The 22,476-nt window shown below is 45.4% G+C and overlaps 1 protein-coding gene across 5 annotated transcripts in view; it reads left to right on the forward strand.

Moving 5' to 3' along the window:
• Positions 1-22,476, forward strand: part of LOC138452997 (oxysterols receptor LXR-beta-like) — a 427,073-nt gene that overhangs the window by 210,485 nt on the left and 194,112 nt on the right. For all 5 annotated transcript variants that reach the window (XM_069605405.1, XM_069605431.1, XM_069605411.1 and 2 more), the window contains exons 3-5: positions 17,266-17,419; positions 18,411-18,563; positions 19,440-19,706. In XM_069605405.1, the coding sequence (XP_069461506.1) occupies positions 17,380-17,419; positions 18,411-18,563; positions 19,440-19,706 (460 nt within the window). In that variant the 5' untranslated portion in view covers positions 17,266-17,379. The remainder of the gene's footprint in view (positions 1-17,265; positions 17,420-18,410; positions 18,564-19,439; positions 19,707-22,476) is intronic.

Here is a 22,476-nt window from a genome sequence, read left to right on the forward strand (position 1 = left end):
TTTCTCCAGGGTAGGTGTTACAGTAGCCCCCTACCACCTTTACTAAAAATGAAGTGTGGTGGACCGAAATACAAAAGGCCATGTTCAATAAAAATGACACTACATTAAAAAAATCCTCCTAAAACATTCTATGCTGACTGCCTCAACAGGAGGTCACCTCCTCTGCTACTCCAACTTCGGCCACCTGCAAAGTCTTCTGCCACCCCCCCCCCCCCTCCTATTTCACTTCAATAAGTTCTTGGAGATGGAAGTCCTAGCCATCCTAAAAAGCCAGAAACTTTTGAGGTTCAAAGGTGACACCTGCCCCGCCACTGTCATTAAGGCCTGCTCTGAAGTCCTAGCTCTTTTTAACACTACTTTCATTAACGTGTCCTCCTCGGGCATAGTACCCACCAGCTTTAAGGAAGCTTGGCTTCTCCCATTCATTAAAATAATCTTCTCTAGACCCCATGGTCCAAAATAACTACCAATCTATCTCAACCGTCCCCCTTCTTCTGAAAATTCTTGACAGATCTGCATACATCCAAATTTAGCACTTCCTGGAAGCTAGCGACATCCTGGATTTGCGTCCGTCAGGTTTCTGTCCAGGCCAGGGAACTGAATCGGCACCACTCGACCTAAAGAACCAGCTTGATGAGATTAGGGACGTCGGGGAAGCTTTCCCTTCTTCTTGGCCTATCAGCAGCGTTTGATTTGGTTGACAATGAATTCCTCTGCGTAAAGACCGAGAGTCTCCTTGTTGGGTCATCAGCAGTGTTGAAAAAGCTTAATGCCCAGTATGCCTCCTTCAACATTGACGGCATGCAGATCCCAATCTCTGCCTCTGTTAAGACGCTTGGCGTATACCTTGATACCACTCTCTCGTTGATACAAGTGAATGCCATTGCCCCGACTGCAGCATACACAACAATACTAATCAATGACTCGACCCTTTTCTATCCCCGGATAGCTGCTTAACCATTTCACAAGTAGTTATTGGCTCAAGGCTCAATTACTGCAATGTACTCTGTGCAGGCACCTCATTCATCACATAATTTACAGAAGATGCAGGTTATCCAAAACAACACTCTGCGAGCTGCGCTCAACATTCCTAAACTCCATCACATTATCGCTGCTAGAAGAGCGGTACATTGGCTTCCGATTCGAGAACGGATTATGTTTAAAAAAACCCTGTCCATCACGCACAGATGTCTTACCAATGTGGCCCCATCCTACCTCTCTCAGAAAATCACCAAAGCACACTCTTACAGGCCCGCCAGAGGTGCCTACGCACACAGTCTCGTCCAGCCGAAGTTCAAATGCATGAAAACAGGTGGCTCTAGCTTCCAGACTATTGAAGCAAAACAATGGAACTCTCTTCCTCCCGCCCTATGAGCCAAACAGTCAAATTGGGCTTTCCGGAGAGTCCTAAAACCGTGGAGATTCGATGTGTGTGCAACTAGACCATGTTTCGTAGGTTGTTGCTGTATACTAATGGCAGAGGTGTTGAGGTACATCAGGGGTTTCAGCGTGGATGGCTATATGAGCTGTTAGACCATAGCTGTATTCTGGGGTGCATGGATGGGTGGGCCTGTCTGTAGCCTGTGCCCACAGACGTGGTGTAAGGTACCATAAGCTTGGATGGAGTTCGACTGCAATGGTCTTTTGGCTGGTCTCGCTAGCGCGGTTGCCTAAGGATTGCGGCCACAGAATAGGTTGGGGGAGGAGCAATGATTACCCGCAGACTAGTTTCCCCAGGATTGAGGATAAGGTGGTTGGTCCTCATCCAGTAGTCCATATCTGAGAAGCATGATGACAGATCTGGATGGTTGGAACCTGGCAATTTGGGGATTTTAAGGATGACCTGGGTGTCATCTGCATAGTTGTAGCAGGTAAGATTGTGGGAGCGGATGCGTGCGGGAAGTGGGTTTAGATGGATGTTGAAGAGGAGGGAAGATAGCGATGCTCCTTGCAGGACCCCTTTTGTTACTGGTCTTGGGGTGGTGGTGAATGGGTGGAGGAGCATGATTTGTGAGCAATTAGAGATGAAAGAGGAGAGCCAAGAGAGGGCAGTGTCTTTGATTCCTAATGATTGTAGGCTATCTAGGAGGATGGTGTGGTTGATGTTATCGAGGGCGGCCAAGAGGCCAAGTAGGATGAGTACAGCGCATCCTTCTGCATCCGGTGTTCTTTTCAGTCATCCCAGGTGGACACTAGAGAGGAGTCTGTTCCTCAGAGCGGTCTGAAGCCAAATTGTGCAGGGTCCAGGAGGTTGTTGGCTTCAGTGAAAAGGCCAAGCTGTTCGTATGCTGTACATCCATTGGTTTGGCCATGAAGCGGGTGTTGGCGATGGGCTGGTAGTTCTGGGGGAGGAGTGGGTCCAGTTTTTTTTTTTTTTATGAGGGGTTTGATATAGGAGGTTCAGGTAAGGTAATTGTTCTGTGGGTGTTGCGTAGAGCACGATTGCCATGTTGCCGCGTCGATCGCCCCCTGGTTGGAGTTTGCATTTTTTAGACTTCCATTTCTTGCCATGAGTGTTTTTAGCACAAGCTGAAGGCATTATTTGGCAATTGCTTACACATGTCAAACTTGCTTTTTGAAGCACAGAATAATAGGTAGTGCCTTTTTGTAACACTAGATGTAGTATGTGGTGCTTTTGGTACATATAGAACAGTAGAGGGTCCTTGGGGTTGATGCCATTAAACCACAGGTATGGATAACTTGGGCCCCCGGGAGTTTATACTTGTGATGCACAGCATAAAAGGCATGATGCTCCTTATGGGATGAGATCAGTGGTGCACAGGGAGTGGCAGTGCCTTGGGTGAGATCAGTGATGTACAGACAAAGGGGTTTTCAGAATCCATGGGTTGATCTTTCTGATACTTGTGTGGAGCGTTGGCGAGTGTTTTACCTTCAGCCTGCACTTTTGGTCTTTCTACAGTGGCCGTCTTGATTTTCCAAGGAGGAGGAGCATCCAATTCAAAAACACTAGCTCAAGCGTATGCAGACCGTCTGTGGAGTGTTGAGTGTTAGTGCAGTGTAAGCGGCGACTAAGGGTGGCTTTGAGCCACTACTTCGTGTAGCCAACTATGTTGAGGAGTGACCAGCGTAGTGCCCATAGGAGTCCCTGTGTGGCCGAAACAGCTTGAAACGCCTGTTTGGTTGCACAGAATTCAGCCGGCATTGAAGAATAGCCGTACACGGTACTTGTACTGACTCTGCCTCTCCTGCTGAAACTAAAAGGTAAGCAACTACCAGCGTGTGAACATTGTGTACCGCTGCGTGTGATCAGGAGGCGCTTTGAGCTGTGCACGCTTTGTGACTTTTGTGTTCCTGCTATCAAAGTTAAAGGACAATTACCCCGTTGCGATAGAACAGCCGACGCTCAGCTGACGATTTTCTTGTTTCCCGTTTTGCCGTCGGCTGCCTGCAGATAGGGAAAAGGGAGAAAAGAATAAATAAAAACAGTGTGCGTGCCGCTTCTTTGCCTGCCGCCTCCTGTTTGCTCTTGTGTAGAAGGTAGCAGGGGCTGTGCTAGCTGGTTTCTTTGAGGGGGGGGAGGGACATTTTGGAGCCAAATAGCCAAGGGGGTGCTAGGACCCGGCTTCATGCTAAACTGGGCTTCGTACAATTGGACCAGGTGGCGACCAACTCTTTTCTAAGTAGCTCAATACTTCAAAATATACAATCCCCCACAAGAACAACGAAAAGCCAATCAAGCCATGCCAATACAGATTTGTCTGCTACCTCCCTGAAAAGTGTGAATGGCCTGCAAGGCCCTCGACTGGAAGGGGTCTCCTCGAGTGAGACAATGGAGCTGACGACGGAAAAACGTCCTCAAAAATGGAGGAGGCAGCAGGGTAACCCCTGCGGGGTCATGCCGCCGGGAGCGGGGACCCTCACCCGGAAGGGCAAAGGACAAAGGGGCAGAACGGCGCCAAAAGCCGAATGGTCCAAAAGCCCGCGAAGGGGAAACAAAGGGAAAGGGGCGGGGCTTGCGGGATATAAGCAGGCGGGACCAGGACCCAGGCATCTCGCTCTTGCACTGGGACCCGGTCGCCGCCACCTGACAAGTGCAAGGAATTTCGTTTGGCTGTTGACCTTTCAGTTCTGTCAGAAAAAATAAACGCTCAAAGACGCTTGAGCATTTCATTTATTAAAGAGGGGCTTGTAGAGAATGTAAAGCACCGCTGTGTCCTCGCGGCGGACGCGCGTGCTCTTGTGCTAGATTCTAATGAGCGCCGCGTGACCGCAGCGAGGAACGGCGGTTAGAGGAGAAAGGAATTTGGCGGCCTGATGTGAGAGGGGCGACTGGCGAGCTCCGTATCAATAAATACTTAACCTGCTTAATTAGTGTGACGTCCTCTTTCAAGTGGCGACGAGGATGGGATTACGGAGCTTGCCGAGGAGCCCAGCGACGTTTCCTTTGAAGCGGAACGTGCTGTGATTAAACGAAGACAGGAGGAAGCCTGTGGAGAGGTGGGGGCCTAAAGAGCAGCTGTCTCCGCAGTGCCTTGGAGCGTGGCGCTGCAGGGGGACATTCTCCCCACTCTCACTAGAACGGCCACTCAAGGAAAGGCTGTTTGTCCTGGTGGGTGCCGCCCACTCCCCCTCTCATTGGACACGAAGGTGAGGAGCAGGGAGAGGGGGGGCTGGGGGCTTAGCCAGGGAGGAGGTGCAGTAAAGGAAAATTCAGAGTCATGGAAGACAGCATAAGAGGGGTGTGTTCGGGACATTAAAACTTCAGCAGAGGTGGAACCCCAGTGGCTTGCAGTGTGCACAGGAAGACTGCCACCCAGAGGGCAGATACTGTAACTGAGAGTAACTCAGAGACAACAAGAGCCATATTAAGAAACAAGAGTGTTTGGCACAGTGAAGCGGAGCAAATGTGCGCCCTAGTGGTCAATGTTGTCAGTGCAGTATCAGCAAGAAGAATGCTTCCCAGGGGACAGTAAAGTAATGGTATAGTCTTGACTTTAAGGTGTGCCAAAGTAATTCTGTATTACTGTGAACCTGTGCTCTTCATACATAAGAGTCGCCTAAGAGGACAAGCACATGAGACTGGCAGATAGTAGGAAATAAGGATAACAAAATAGAAAAGTATTGAAGATAAAAGCAAAATAACACATAGGGTGACAATTGGAAAATAAGGCACTAATTACAAGAAAATGGCTGCGGCAAGTATGTCACCTCCGCCATCGTTCCTGTCAGAACCTGGTGCTCCACCTATAAGGTGGGATAGGTGGAAGAAGCTGTTTGACACGTACCTGATTGCCATTGGAGGGGATAAGTTTGCAGCGGCAAGAAAAGAGGCAATCCTGCTGTACAATCTGGGAACCGAAGGCAGAAGTGTTTATGATGGATTACCGGAGCCTACACAAGAAGGCCAGGGAGAAATGGACCAGTATTCCATAGCAGAGAAGAAGTTGGAAGTTCATTTTGAGGCCAAGAAAAATATAACATTTGAAAGATACAAGTTCTTCCAAAGAATACAAGATCCGCAAGAGCCGGTGGAGAATTTCATTGCAGCGTTGAGGTCTCTTAGCCATACGTGTGAATTTGGGTTGCTCACTGACTCTCTTATAAGGGACCAATTAGTTCGTTGCACAAATAACATAAAGATACAAGAGAGGTTACTATCAAAGGATGCATCACTGGAGTTGGCCATCGACATGGCAAGGAGTATGGAACAGACCCATAAATATATGACCACTATGAAGGGGGACAAGTCGGAAGGAGAAGTGGCTGCTGTGAAGGGATTTCGTAAGACTGGCCTCAACAAGGAAATCAAGTGCTACAAGTGCGGCAGTAACCGTCATATTTCCACAAGCATGTTTTGCCCAGCCAGAAATATCTCGTGTTTAAAGTGCAAAAAGAAAGGGCATTTCGCGAGAGTGTGTCGGGAATCAGGGACGGTGCAGAGCATTGAAGCAGGTGGAAGAATGTTTGAACAAAGTGAAGATTTAGAGATGGGAAGGAGCAACCAAACAAAGCATGTATTGGAAGTAACTGAAGTATCAAGCAAGGGAGGTGCACCTACCGATGTATTCATGGTCGATGGAAGGGTGGTGACAATGAAGGTGGACAGTTGCTCACCATGGACATTAATGTCCAAGGCGACATTCCTGAGTTGCATGCAAGGAGATGTGACAAAATTGAAGAAGCATAATATAGAGCCATATGCATATGGAAATGTTAGAATTGGAATTATAGGGATGTTCCAAGCTTCCATTAAGTACAAAGGGAGGAGCTGTGAAGCAGAGATATACGTTACCCAAGAGGGTTCTTCACTTCTGGGATGGGAAGAACAGTGGAAATTGGGAATTAGGATACAGGCGAATGCGGAGAGACCAGTTGATGTGGCTGAACTGAAGGATAATTGGGAAAAAGAGTATCCCATGGTGTTTCAGGAGGAACTGGGATTGTTAAAGGGTTTTGAACATGAGATTCAACTAAAGGCAGGGGCCAGTCCGAGGGTACACAAGGTGAGACCAATACCTCATGGATTGAATGAGAAACTCAAAGAAGAAGTGGAGTCGTTACTCCAAAGAGGAATAATAGAGAAGAGTGAAAGCTCGGAATGGCTATCGCCGGTAGTAGTAGCAGCTAAGGCCAATGGAGCCATTAGGTTATGTGTGGATCTGAGAGATCTGAACAGAAACATATTAGTGGATAGACATCCCCTACCAATAATAGGTGATCAGCTATCAGTACTGAACAATGCCAAAGTGTTTTCGGTTATCGATCTCTCACAAGCTTACCATCAGATTCCGTTGAAGGAGGATTGTCAACACCTGACAGCATTTATCACGGTGTTTGGTTCATTTAGATACTGTAGGATGCCATTTGGGCTTGCGTCCGCGGCAGCCGTGTTCCAAAGGGTCATGGAGACAGTGTTGAGTGGAGTAAAAAACATTATTGTGTTCCAGGACGATGTGTTGATATATGCTAGATCTACTGAAGAACATGATGAAGTGTTGAGACAAGTGTTAAGCAGATTGAGTGAGGCAGGGTTGTCAGTGAAGAGGAGTAAGTGTAAGATTGCGGTACATAGGGTGGAATATCTGGGACATGAGATAGATGAGCAAGGGGTGAGGCCAAAAAAGAACTTGGTGGAAGCAGTAAGATGTCCACCTGTACCCAAAGATAAAGAGCAGGTGAAATAATTTCTTGGTTTGGCCGAATATTATCATAGGTTTGTAAAAGATTTTGCCAAGGTATCAGTGCCCCTCAGAATGTTGTTAAAAAAGGGAGTGAGATTTGAATGGTCTAAGGAATGTGATGTGGCTTTTGAGTGCATTAAGCAAGCAGTGGGTGAGGCGCCATCCATAGGTAGGTTTGAACCTAAAGACAAAACGGTTTTGGTAGTGGATGCGAGCATGTTGGGACTGGGCGCGACGTTAGTGCAGTACAACAAGGACAATACTGAGAGAGTGATAGCATTTGCGTCTAGGACGCTGAGAGGGGCAGAAAGCAAATATTCTGTCATTGAAAGAGAAACGTTGGCCATGTTTTGGGCAGTAAATCATTTTAAGTTCTTCTTGTGGGGTAGAGGATTTGTGGTCAGGTCGGACCACAAACCCCTGGTTCAGATGTTTGAGAGTGGCAGGTGGGCCATGGGGTCTCCTAGAATAAGCAGGTGGTGTCTGGGACTCCAAAACTTTAACTTCGAAGTGAGCTATTTACCAGGGAAGCGGAATGTTGTGGCAGACTGCCTTTCCAGACTGCCTCTTAAGGGTGAACCTATGGAGGGCAGAGTGACAGAGGAGGAGTTAGTGGTAGCAGAGGTAAAAAGTGCGGTCAGTAAGGAGGAATGGGTGAAGGAAGAGAACTCTGATAATGACCTCAAGTTAGTCAAAGGTTGGACGGTGAGGGGATGGCCAGAAAGGAAAAGTTTGGATGGTAAGTTCAATACTTGGTGGGAAGTAAAAAATGAGTTAAACATATGTGAGGATAGGTTAAGGAGGGGGAGGTGCATTGTTCCACCTCATTCCCTTAGGTCAGTACTAGTTGAGCTGGCTCATCAGGGGCATCCTGGAGAAGCGGCTATGAAAAGGAAATTGAGGCAGAATTATTGGTGGCCGGGAATAGACAGGTGTGCGGAAAGGTGTGTCAAGGATTGTATAATTTGCCAAACGAGTGACAAATGCAGAGTGGTGAGAGAAGCTCCGATAATTCCAAATGTGGTACCGGACCAGCCGTGGAGTAAGTTAGCAGTGGACATAATGTGTCCGGTGGCAGGTCTGGGAGATGGTTTAAAATTTGTGTTTGTTGTAGTGGATTTTCATTCCAAATGGTTTGAGTGGGAGGCTGTAAGGGAGGTCACTGCAAGGGAGCTGATTGGATTCTTAGAAAAAGTATTTCTTAAGGAGGGGGTCCCAGTGGAAATTGTGTCAGATAATGGGGTACAATTTGTGTCTGGGGCAATGAAGAAGTTTCTTGCAGGATACAGTATAAAACACACAAGGACCGCTCTGTATAATCCTAAAGCAAATGGACTTGTTGAAAGAGTTAACAGATATATAAAAGGGGGCCTGCAGATGGCCATGAAATCGAGGCAACCATGGAGGGAAGTATTAAAGATGCTGACATGGAATTATGTCACTACGCCTCATTCAGTGACTGGAGTATCCCCATTCGTTTCGATGAAGGGAAGGGAGCCTGGGACAAGGCTTTGTCCAGGATGGCTTGGAATGGCCAAAGTGGTTAATGTTGACCGTAATCAGATTATGAAACTTATTGCATTAAGTCAGGAAAGAAATAAGGAACTGTTTGATGACAGGATGAGGGTGAAGGAACGTGATTGGAAAGTGGGAGAAAAAGTGTATGTCAAAAATCCTAGACTAGTGAACAAGTGTGTGGAAAGTAGATTTCTGGGTCCTAAGAAGATATGTGCAGTAAAAAAGTAATGTGGTAGTTCTGGAAGGAGGTGAAGTTTGGTCGAAAGGAAGATTGGCGAAAGTGGGTGATGAGGAAAGGAATGAAGGTGAGGAACAGTTGAGGAAGATGGAGGGGGATAATACTAGACTTAATGAAAAGATGAGAGGAGGAGTGCCGGATGAGAACATGGAAAAGATAAGTGGGAAGGTCAGAGAAGATGACAGTCAAAGGTCAAGAGTCGAAGAGGATTTTTTACATAGGTCCAGGTCTAAGCCGGTGTGGATGAGGGATTACGAGACTTGATATTATTTTATTCAAGTCATGTTTAAGGTATTCAAAATGTAAATGGACATGGAAAGTACTAAGTCATGTGAAAACTGTACAATTCTGTTGACTTTCTATTTTATATGGGTTCAGACATATTTTCTGATTTATTTTAATTATAAGTGTTAAGTTTTACATTACAGTTATAAGTATTATATAAAGTGTTTTTGCCCTGTTTGAGGGGGAAGATTTGTAGAGAATGTAAAGCACCGCTGTGTCCTCGCGGCGGTCGCGCGTGCTCTTGTGCTAGATTCTAATGAGCGCCGCGTGACCGCAGCGAGGAACGGCGGTTAGAGGAGAAAGGAATTTGGCGGCCTGATGTGAGAGGGGCGACTGGCGAGCTCCGTATCAATAAATACTTAACCTGCTTAATTAGTGTGACGTCCTCTTTCAGGACTCAACGCCTTAACTGCGGATTGTGCCCTCCCAAAAAATGGCACTCCCTCCAGAGCAGAAACCGCTTTTGGACCGGGACAATTCCCAGTCCAGTCCTGGAAGGCACCGTTTGGATTTACCGGTTGCAGTGGAAAACTTGTTGCAAAATCCAATGACAAACTCTAGAGGAACCTCCATTGACGGATAACAGCCTAGGAGAGGAGGATTGCTCTCCGGATAGTCAGGGCAATAAAATTGTTACATAATCTGCAGACTCTTTTTACATAACTACAGTGAATCAAGAGATGATCAGCGCTATAGGGGCGGTATTTCCAAGGAGGAGATAGCTAATCTATAAAACACTGTGATGGGCTCCCTGGCCATCTCTTTATCCCCCTTCTGTAAGCTCTATGAAGCTATACACTCGGCGATTCAAGAGCAGGTAAACTTAATGCACACTTGGCAGCAGAAATGGACAAACTTAGACACCTTCATAAGGAAATTGGAACGACGACTTGACACTGAGGTGGAGACCTTGGATCAATGGCAGAGAAGGCTGTGTGACCTGGCCATGAGCGAAATGCCGGATAAGGCCCTGCTGATGGAAGCCATCATTGAAGATGGGAAATGGATGAGGAACAACTGGAAGGCTAAAGAACGAGATGGTGCAAAGGTACATCATGTCCTTTGTGTCAACTCAAGGGCTGAGACTAAAGCAAGCTCAAGTGCATTTGAAAATCATGAAAAGCCCATGATTGATTTGACTAAAATACCTAGCCTTGTACCCCCTAAGAAAAACGCATTCTCAATATTCAAATCATCCTTATCCACAAAAGGAGCTTGTGGACTGAAAAGGAAAAACAATTGTTTTACAAGAAAAGAAATAAAATAATCTCAAACTGGCTCCAAAAAAAGGATGAATGGATCTGGAGCCTTTCTTCGGAATATACATGTTCCATCACGGAGAGAGCTTTCTGATAACATCGAAAGACCACGTAATGAACTAAGTTTGCATAAACCTGTGCCACCAAAAGAGTCTGCCGTCAGGGTTGACCTAAATCAAAGTCATTCCTCTAATTTTGATGAAACTACGCTACAGTCAGACACGTGCCTCTGCAATCTCCTGGAAATAATAGAGAACGAAGATGATAAATGGAATAATCGGAGTGAGTCTGACTGTAGGGAATACGAGAAGCAAGAAGCCTTAATATCGCAGAAAAGTAGTAAGAAAAAAAGAGTGAGCAGCTCCTTGTTACCAGCTGCGGACCCGGTTTTTCAAATGATAGAGGAGAAAAGAAAAATCGTGGTTCAAAAAGTGTTTTGGTTCCATCGATGGGGGGAAAAACTAAGGGTGATGAGATGCCTGTCTCAGTAGATATCGAAATATCTTGTACCAAAACAACCGAAAGGAGACAATCAGCCGGCACTACTAACCGTTCCTGGGGAAATCGGCCACAGACGGAGCATCGAAACTCCTGTAAAAATCCGAAGGAGGTTCCAAAATTACTTTTGACTAGAATTATAGCAGATCAAAGGATCTTTAACGGGAGCAACGTGATGAAGCTCCTTCAATGTGTTCCAGCTTTAAGATTTATACCTACAGGAGACATAAGAGTAGTGGAATTTTCATCTGAAGATCGAGGAGATCGCTTAATTCTTCATTTAGACCCACTCCTCATAAAGGAAGCATTGATGGAACAGAGTGAAAGGTTGCTCTTCTTGGGATATGATCTTAGTGATTACAACTGGAGGCCTCCCTATAGTAATCAACCTATGAAGCAGCCTTTTCACTGGAACCAATCTAAGGAACAGGTTCCCCCATTACCTCAACCCATATCCTCAAAACATCTAATAAGAAAAGCTGATGCAAACCCATGAAGGCCCATCAAAATTATGCAAAAGTAAGATATGAGTCTCCCTGGAAACTTTACTATCAGAAACGAAGGATGCAGAATCTTTGGGAATCTGAATGCCATCCCGTCTGGCAGTGAAGCACCGGGACAGACAAATTGGAATTGGCTTGCTGGAACTCTGGCAAAATCAACAAATGAATAGGTTGCTGCGGGAGAAAGTGAAGCATCCCTAAGAGTGGAATCTTGGAATACACTGGGATTTGAGTTTCCATTTACAGATGAGTTGATTCTTGGGGACTACGACATCATATGCCTCAAGATACGTGGCTACGGGACAAGCCAGCGTGTGAAGGTTACGAGACTTACTTGAACCCGGCTGTAAAGGGGAAGCGGGGTAGACCCTTCTGTGGCCTGCTTACCCTTATCAAAGTAGACCAAGGTTTTAAGATTAGTCATCACCTGGCACCAAATCAATATAGTCAAATAATGGAAATTGAAAGGTCCCATCAAAAGGGAATCTCCAAACTCCTATTAATGAATGTACATCATGGCATGAAAGGTCCTCTTGCTGAAAAGTGGTTGGGATTGATTATGGAGGAAGTGGATAAATAACTAATAAAGGGGGGAAACCTGGAGAGTCTTATCTGTGGAGATTTTAATTTTCACTTGCTGTCTGAGGGCTTGACTTTACAGTGTGAGAAACTTGAAGGTTTTTCCCGGAGATGGATGGACGAGGTAAACATGCAGGAATTGAGATTTCTGAATGGGCAAACGATGGACGACTGCCCGGGTGCACCGACCTGGAGCAATGGTACCCAGGTAGAATGTATAGATTTTTGCTTTGTCATCTGCTTTGGGGGATAGGATCTCCAGGTTGCGAGGTAGTGCATCTACCTCGGAGTGACCATGACCTGTTATCCGTTATTATTGAGATCCCTGAAGGCCGTCACAAACATAAAATTATGCCCCCTGTTGAGATAAATGAAGGTTTAAATCAAGTAAAAATCCCAGCAGGAATAATCCCCTTCCTGGCCCCCTGCCTTGACCAAGGCTTTGCTAGGGACGATAAATTGGTGGAATACGCATGGGTTTTGAGAGATTTTACACAAAAGGTTGGAAATGGTGGCCAAACCCATCTTGTACCTAAACACACCTATAATATCGAGTTAGTTAAAGCCTGGCGTATATACAGGGCGCAGACTAGGAAATTAAGACGGCAAAACACAACTTCCTAGAAAGTGCTACTCAAAAAATGTAGGCAGACGTATAAAAACTGGGTGAAAGCAAATAAATCAATACTTGTCCAAAAGGATGCCGAGAGAATGCTGCTTGCAGTTTGCATGAATAATTCCAGCAACTTGTGGGAACTCATTAACAACGGGGGATGTAGTAGAAAAAATAAGTTGATGGGTGGCATTATGGAAGAAGGATGGGTCAGTCACTACTCTAAGATCTTTGAGGGATCACCCTCAATAGCCCAGTCCCATTTGCATCATGAGCCTCGTGGCTGGTCTTTTGAACTCGATGAGGCTGATGAAGCTCAGTTCATCTAGAGCGGCAGGACCGGATGGCGTCTCTAACTGCATGATGAAGACAAATCCTAATGCCTGGGTGAAATTTGCGGTATCCCTATTTAAGCAGGTGATGTCAAATGGACATGGGCCGGGATCATGGCGGGAAGCCTGGGTTGTGCCAATGTTCAAGAAGGGCGATAGGACGATAGTTCTTAGGACATGCCCTATCGCCCTCTTTAACTCGATAGGCAAACCTTTTGCGTCAGTGGCCCTTCGTGACCTCAGTTCATGGGCAGCTGAAAAGGGGGTCCTTGATCCCAGACAAACGGTATTCGTCAAGGGGGTAGGGACCCTATACATCTTTTTGTCCTGAACCTGTTAAAACAGAGGGCGATTGATAAAAACTCCACAGTATATATGGCCTTCTTGGATTTACATGAGGCATTTGACAGAGTTGACAGGAACCATCTGTGGGCTAACTTGAAAGCCTGGAAGTGCCCTAGAGACAGCTTAGAGGCAATCCAGGCTCTTTACTCAGAAACATCTATACAGATCAGGTTGGGGGCAGGAGGTTTGATGTCTAGGAAGATCTTGATATTTTGCAGGCTTAAACAAGGCTACGCGCTTGCTCCCATCTTATTTAGCCTGTGTTTGTTTGACATGGGGATCTCACAAGCTGCCATTCGTGCATTTCCACCAAAGTTGAATGGATGTGATCTCCCCTGGCTGCTTTACGCAGACAATATTGTCTTTCTTGATCAAACCGCCATAGGCCTTCAATGCAGAATCTCAGCATTTAATGATTACTTAAATAAAAATGGCATGAAAATGAATGTCAAAAAATCTCAAATCCTCCTTATGTCCAATGCTAGGAAGAAATTAAGGACGTCCTTCCCATGGAGGGTTGAGGAACTACAGTTGGACGTAGTGGAATCCATGATATACTTGGGAGTCAAAATTAACAAGAACGTAAACGTAAATGAAAATGCCCTTTTTGTTTGGCTAAATATAAAACTGCAAAATTTGACAAACCAAGGAATTACCATTCATAGACGCTATGGAGCTCTTCCATGATACCTATCCTCACCTTTTATCGCAAAAAGGTGATGCAGGTCCTAAGCTACGGAGCGGAAACCTTGTCCAGTCTAAGCAAAAAAACATGGCCCCTGATGGAAGGCCACTTTTGGCGCGAGGTTTTAAGACTTCTTAAGTGTTTGCCAATAGCTCAAATTCGGCATGAGTTACAATTACCCTCAATGGCCTCCATAGTTCTATGGAAGGACATTTCTTTTTATAGGAAATATACTACGTTGAAGTACCCACCCCCCCCATTTGCCCTTTTGAGAGCTGCTAATAGGCTAAATGAAGGATCTTTAAATCAGTGGTTTGAAGGAATGAACGAGACACTGTATAACTGTGGGGTGGACATTGACCTATTGAGGGAAAACCCTCTTAAAGTAAAGACCATTTTGGAAAGGGCGGACTGGATCTACACTTGTGAAGCCAGACCGATCGCTCCGCTAACCTTTAGATGGTGGATGGAAAAAAAAGGGTCTTAATGATCCACCCTTATATCTCTGCAAATTCCCCTCAGCCTTTTACAGGGACCACCTTCTGCGTTTTCATCTGAATAATGCCCACACGTGAAGTTCAGTTTAAACGGCAGCAGGGAGGGGTGGTGAATAATGTTAGTCGCTTCTGCAAGAATGTTGATCAGGTGGAATCATTATTTCACATTGCAAGGGAATGTGAGGCACTCCCGGTGGAAAGAGTACGTTTTATGGGAAGCTATCTGGAGGGATGTCTGACCCGGGAAGATCATTGGGATTAGCTATTAATGGGACAAAAAATAGGGCGGATCTTGGCTTTGCTCAGATTTATAGACCCAATAATCGGCTTGAACTCTGAAGGGGTCTGAGGACTGGCCACTTGATGGAAACCATTGATCTGGAATTGATCTCTTGCGATTGGAGTTTGATATCTTTTATGCTGTTTTTTGATTTGTAGTCTGTTGGTTTTAATTCTGATTTGAAATAAGGAAACAAAGTGTTTTTGTATTGAAATTGAGGGATTTCTGTTTTCTTTTCTTAAACTGTTAAAGGTTTCTTTCGCTATTACTTTGTCTTTAGTTTGAAATCAATTAAACCTTTAAACATTATTTTTTTTCAATTACTGATACATATCAGGTGTGCAGTTCCTTCTCTTTATTTTCTGTTGGTTTGTACTTCTCTAGCATTCATTTAGCTTAGAGTATTTGCACAGCATCTTTTGAAGGCCATAATTTTAGGAAGACATGGCAGGTAACATTCGTTAAGTGCAGACTAAAGGTTCACAGATCAGGGGTGTGAGAAACAAGAAGGTGTCTAACCTACTAGTCCCTGGGGATCTGTCATCCAGATGACCAGGACACGGCCATCACTTTTGGATCCAGTTCCTGGGGGTGGACCGATGCAAGAGGATCACCTGGGGGTGAGGGGTCTTGTGGGAGTGGGACACCGGATGGTGAGATGTGGTATCCCCTTCCCTGTACACCTTTACCCCATCCTACCCTGTAGGATATTTAGAAACTCTACCCCCTCATCCCCCTTTTACAACACAAACACTATCACAGACAGCCCTCTATGAGAGTAAACAGACTAACACCCGAGCAGTATACCTGACGTGTCCCAATACAATGGTCAGGTGAGGTCAGGCAATTACTGACCATTACACACACCTGACTTCCATTACACTTCCCCACACGGATAAAAGGCAGAGCACGAGAGCACACTCTGAGCGAGGCAAAGCACACGAGGAAACAGCAATTTCGAGACAGGAGCTGAGCAAGAAAGGAAAGGCGGCAAAACCGAAAGGGATCGCAAGGAGGGAAATTCCCTTGACCTTTTAGACATGGAACCACTACTTTCCAGAGACCGCGAGAATAGAAAGTGTTAGACCAGGAAACCAGGCTGAAGAATCGTGCATTGCTTGTCGGAGCTACCCGGGGCCCTCCCACATCAATAATCAAGGTGCAGAGAATCACCAGCCGCCGTGGTACCGTCCTTGGCTCCAAGAACAAAGCAGCTTCAGTGAAGTCAACACAGCCATGAGTTGGGGAGACCGATACAAGACTGTGTTGAAGCCAAGGTTGCTAGCGCAACATTGTATGGCAAGCGCTGGAACCAACATTGTTAAAATGCGTGTGATAAGAGAGGCAAGTGAAGTTGAACTGCTGATGTGTGATTGAACTTTAAAGCAAGCTACAAGACCTTTGACAGAGTGGTCCGGCACTGCGTGGGTGCTCAATCGAAGGTCTCCAGCTGAGAAGTGACAAAAGTAGATACATTTGGTCCGAGCCCGCCGGAGGGAGACTGATATAAAGAGAACAAATAAATGTGCATCGAAGTGGTACTACTGCGGCAGGTCCAGCAAATTCCAACGCACAGTAGATAGTCTTCGATTTAGATGCAGTAGAGAAAGTTTGGAAAAGTACATGAACTTGGTCAGAGGGGGACCCAGGGTGAACAATAAATCACCTGAGAAGGTGTATTAGTGAAAATCCTGAGAAGAAAAGAACTTTAATGTTTTGTCGTATTGCATCAGGCCCTCTGAAATAAGCGGCTTGAAATGGCAAAGAGACTATGGCACAGATGGCCTAAATGTTGAAGTTTTGAACTGCACCCTCGTGCTAGAGAAGCCAGAGTTTGTGCTAAGCTCGAGTGTGCTGCCTTGTCCTGTGCTGAAAAGGTGGGGAAGGGAAGCCAACGGCCTGAATATCCTGACATATCATTTTTTAAACACTTTCCTTTTGCATAACATTCCTTCCCACACTGTTTGTGGTTAGCAGTAAGGATTGGCAATAGATTTAATAGTATAGGCCCTTTTTTTGACACTCGACTAGGACTGCGTTCCTCATTATTTGATGGTCCTAGCTTGCTCCCATCTTTAGATTTAGGATTAGATGGGCGTTTTTCAAACCCAATTGAAGTTCATTAAACACCCTTGAACTGTGATCACTTGGTTCTGTCTTACTGTTTGATACCTTGCCTTCATTACAGGGGGTTCCTGTTTAGACTTCCGTGCTGCACAGGTATTGAAGTAAAGATCTTGGTGGTGATGTCAATTATATACAGGTACTAAACATAGGAAGTTGCCAGCCCTTGCTCGTTGTATCAGTAGCACCCAGTTACAGAAGGGGGATGTATGCTGCCTGATCTGCTCAACTTTAATGCACAATAAACTGTGGGCTGCCCTGCCTACAGGTTGGTATGGTATTTATGTGCATGTTTGCTACGTTTGTATAAATGCAACTTTATTTTCAGTTCTAAATGTTTTTTACTCCTCTCCTTGATCTCATGTAGCTCCCTACGCTGTGAAGATGGTCTGCGATTTTCCACCATTGGCCTCTCTCTCTGAGGTCTGCCACCTGCATTGCTCTGTGGTGACTGGAGGATGCTGACCGCACCGTGACCAATATGTCAATCGTGACTGTCAACAAGTCCGATGTTTCAATTGGTAAGAGAACGCTTGGAGGAGTGGGGGATAGTGTCTTACCAATGACTGTTTTGTACTAAACTCTGCCGCTGTGGTACATCATGGATCTGTGATTGCTCTTACTTGAATGACCTTCTTCTAGTGTGGTTAACTTATGGTTCTGCAGGTGTGCCAACCTATTGTATGATTAGCATTTAGATCTATAGGCTGATGCATTTATGGTGGGATTGACCCATGAATCCGTAGCTTGAATTGTTGATGGTGTGGATGCCCCATTAATTATTTGTAAATTAGCCTTCCTTTAGCGAAGTTGAGCCTGCAATATATAGGCTGGTGTGCATATACCATGCTTGCCCTGTTGATTTGTTAGTTTTGTATGCTTATGGTGTAGTTTTCCCGTTGGTCTCTAGGCTGGTGTGCTTATGGCATGATTGACACTTGAACCCTAGATTTGGCTTGTTTATTTTATGATTGCCCCATGGATCTTTATACTGGTTTACTCAGTGTGGTTGGCCCCTGGATCTGTAAGCTGCTTTTCCTTTGCCACATTTGACCCATGGTTGAGTAATATAAGCTGCTGTGCTTATGATGTGGTTGACCAAATTGATTTATAGATTTCTCTGTATCTGTAGTTTGGTCTTCCCCGTGATCTTTGTATTTATAAGATTACTGGTCACATGGTTACAGTTTAAATATATTGCCTTAGTACAAAGCGACCCCATCCATCCACCAGTTATCTGCTTGCTCTTCAAAACGGAGCAGGAGTACTGCCCTACTGAGGATGGCTGTTCCTCTAAGTAGCATACTGACAGTTGGGAAAGGCTGCTCCTCTCTAGTCCTCAGCAGATACCTAAACTAGTGTGATATACACTGTTCAGGTTTCAGTGAAATTCCCTTCACAGTACGACATGTGTGTGCCTGTCTGCATAAAGGCATCAGGGCAGCTTATTGTGTCTCTCTGCTGTTCGTTCTGCTGTTGATTGAGTCCCCTTTTTCCTCTGTGCTTGAGAAGACGAGGATTCGTTGCAGTCGGTGGGTACCCAGCTGTCCGACTCTGATACATTTCAGATCAAGAAAGAGTGGTCGGAATCCAGGGATCATGGTGTTCCTTCAACAGAAAATGATAAACCTGGGACAGATGGAGAGGGTTCCACTCACAGTGCAGGTAAGTGAACTGATACCCCTGCGCTCTACCCCTGGAGAAGGATTCTCAGTGCAGGATGAGTTCATGGAAATATTCAACGCTGAGCAGGTCTGCTTCTTACCCGGGCAGATTAGACAGTGTTGCAGAGGTAGAAAGATGCAAAGGAAAATTTAAGGGAAAGTAGAAATTGATTGGACAGTGGCAGAAGAGAAAAAACAGGGAGAGCAATGCCTCACAAGAGAGTGGGCAGAAGTCACAGAGCTGGCAAGAAGCTATAGTGAAGTACATAAGAAAAGCAGAGTAGAAGTGGGAACTGTTGAGAAAGGATAGAAGAGGGAAGAGCATGAACTGATCGAGTAAGTAAGGTGAACAGTAGGAAGAGGGAAAACAATGAACTAATGAGGGGGTTTAGAAGGCAGAGGACCAAATATGTGAGAGCTGGGATTTGATTAGCCAGGCAAGTGGTTAAAGGAGGGAGACCAGAAAGTTAAAGCATTTGTTGGTGAAAGAAATGAAAGCAGAGGCGAAAGAGGGAAGAGTTTCTGAAGGAGAGATAAGAGGTTGATTGATTGGATTAGCCAGTAATGAAATTGCTAGAGCTGTAGGCTTGGCACAAACAATCACATTTTCAAGCAGTAATAATGTTTGTTTATTCAAGTCGGAATATGCGTGCTACTCCAATAGAGACTATGATGAACAGTGAGTTGAATGTTTGCATTGAGACTATAACCTTAGTAATTTAGTAATGAGGAGAACATATGGTATGTGGTCATAAGGATGTCTAACTTTAGTTATTAAAAATGGGGTCAGTGAAATCATTGAGAAACCCTAACTTAGATGCTGTAATAGAAATTATACTTTTCATCCCAAAGCGTTTATCTTTCTTTCTGCCCTTAGAGGGACCGGAGCGTAAGAGGAAGAAGGGGCCGGCTCCGAAGATGCTTGGGAACGAAAAGTGCAGTGTATGCGGTGACAAGGCCTCTGGCTTCCACTACAATGTATTGAGTTGCGAGGGTTGCAAAGGCTTCTTCAGACGCAGTGTCATAAAGAATGCACACTACACCTGCAAGAATGGCGGCAAGTGTGAGATGGACATGGCCATGCGCCGCAAGTGCCAGGAATGCAGACTGAGCAAGTGCCGTGAGGCAGGCATGCGGGAGCAGTGTGAGTACTTTAACCATTCGCAATAAGGATTGGCGAGTGCTCTGCAAGAGCAGGGTGAGCGTGGGGTGAGACATTTCTGGTATAGCAAAGAGGGGTTCAGTACTGGACTAGCGCTGGTGCTGCACATCATAACTGTGGAGCACTGGCAGAGCTGTGACTGGAGTAGTGTTGGAATAGAATTGGGGATGCCCATCCTTGTTACGAAGAACTGGAACAGAAGTGTGATTCAATTCAGTGTAATGCAATAGAAGTGGGTGTTTCTTGTGGGATCGCAGAGTTGTGAGTCTTAATTGGGTGCTGTAAGTCAAAACAGAGGTACTTTGTCTGTCTCTCACTTGCCGTCTAACACAGCTCAACTTCCAGACCCCTAGTCCTGAGTAGAGGGAATGTCAATATTTGTGGATCCCTGCATGCAGTTCACAGATTTGTCCATTGTGGACTATCTGGGATTTTTCTTTTCCATTCCACTGACCCGTTAGTAGTTGACTGTTTAAAGGATGCCCAAGTTACTTTAACATGTCAATTTTAGCATATCCACCCAAGGCGCACTACATCGTATGAATAGTGGAAGAGCTACCTTTGTCAATCTTGTAGTCCTAGAACAGTGGCCCCTTGCTTCTAACCCATACCAGTATTAGGGAGAATTCTCAAAAATGTGCTAATTCCCTTCACCTTAGAGTCCCCCAGCAACTTTGCTGGATTTTGAGGACTTGATTTTTCTACCTGGAAAGAGTGTGATCCTTTTTTTCCCACTCTTTCATGTATTTTGATGTGTGTTTTACTCTTGTGTTCTTTGATTATGGAGTTTTAAGATAACTACATAGGCATCTTTTCATGTGTGTTACACCGCACCCTCTGTGCAGTGAGACAGGTATGTCTTTTTAGACTTCCCAAAGGTTTAAATACCTTCTCTGGGATAAACTACTGTTTCCCAGAGACTGTAAGGTTAAATTGACTTTACTAGTCTTTTTAAATTCCTAGACCCCCAGCACACACGATCTTCCTATAGAGTGCTGGAGGGGTTACCTAGTAACACCTGTGTCTAGAAACACATAGCAGTCATATGCTACCCTTTTCCATCGAAATGGCTGGTGGCAGTGGTTTTACAACAAACTACCATGATTTTTCACAATCACGAACACCAGTAGCTAAAAATCGCGGAAGCCATGTTTTTCCAGATGGCGCCTTAAGCCCCTTTGCTTAAACAGGTCTGTTTTTTTTTTTTTCGTCATTTCTTTTTGGGAAGGTCCTTCTAGTGTTTGTCTCTGCGCGCCAAACCAGGTCTGGTCCCTTTATTTCTATGCCTTTGGCGGGCTTCAGGACTGAAGACCGCCTCTGGCGCCTGATTGTCTGGGGTGTGCAGGAAGTGAGGGAGGTGCCAGAAACTCCCTGTTCTTAGTCTTCTAGGAGACCCAAATGCACTCTGGTGTGATTGGCTGTCTGACTGTCCGGCAAGGACAGCCACCCTGCTGGGTGAGTGGCAGCTAAGCTGGAATGAATTGGAAAAAACTGTTTAAAAGGCGAGTCTCTTGGACTGGAAAGAAGAGTTGACCACTGGAACAAAAGAACCGAAGACGAGCTGGAAGAGGACGGCTGCTGCAACTCCTGGACCGTTGGTTTGCCCGGTGAAGCCCTGCTGCAGGTCCGAATTACCAAGTTCATCTCGACAGAGAAGCCCCTTCAAGGATGACTTCTTCCTTTGAGTTGGTGGGACCAATCAACTCATACGCCACCTGGATACCAATCTCAGAGCTGGTTAGGATTAATCGGGGGGAAGGACACCAGCTTGTGTGCTTGATGACAGCTACTCGAACTGAAGTGACTCCATTTTGTCCGCGTTTTGCGTTCATCCCATGCAGTGCAGGAGTCCCCCGACGTCCTCCCTCTTGTCCCCACGACTGAGGCTCAGGAACAGTGAGATCTGCAGGAACTGCCAGGAACCAACGTCTTAAGCTGCATCTTTTGCTTCATATTAAGGTACTGTGCCAACCCGATTGAGAGAACGCCTCTCTCGCAGTGAAAGTTTGTGGAACTTTCCCAACTTGCAGGCCTAATCAGCTTGTGACCCAAACTATGATTCTTTTTCGTACAAACTACTTCTGAGAACTTTGGCAAAGACTTTACCGTTTATTACAAGAACTGCTCTTTCCTATCCAAGACACTAGTGCAGTGACTTTGGCCTAGGCCTATTGAACTGAATCGAGGCCTCTAGTGAACTAAAACTATTTGCACTGCCTAAGAAAGTATTTGTGATCTATTCTGCTAACTTGTGCGTTTTTACCCCCATTGAAAGTAACTGGAATGCCATTTTGCTCCTATTTCAGGGGAGCCTAATTTTTTTCAGAAACGTATTTGTTTGAAAATTGAAGCGTGTTTGCGTATAATATTAAGTTGCCTCCTTCTAGTGAATGTTTTCTGAGTGATTGTGTAATAAATTAATAAGTGTTTTACCAAGAAACCTTGAGTGTAAGTGTCTACTTGAACCACTCTGATTATAAGACCTCTGTGTAACCTCTTGTACTGCTCACATTCCCTCTTGAGATAAGCCTGGCTGCTCAGCTTGCTGCCACAAAACTGTGTAGTACAGACTTCTATCAAAGGTTGGTTTTGCTTACACCTGTAGTCCTAATTGTATCTGGTGGTCCCAGAGGGTACTGCATGCAATTCTGCCTAACAACTAGTATACTATTACCTCCTGGTACAGAATGGAGCCTTTCCAGAATGGAAGCGTGGCAGTGTAGATTTTACAAACCTTGGCACAATGCACAAC

Source organism: Ambystoma mexicanum, chromosome 1p (genome assembly GCF_040938575.1).
Source record: "Ambystoma mexicanum isolate Mex_15411 chromosome 1p, UKY_AmexF1_1, whole genome shotgun sequence".
NCBI lineage: Eukaryota > Metazoa > Chordata > Amphibia > Caudata > Ambystomatidae > Ambystoma > Ambystoma mexicanum.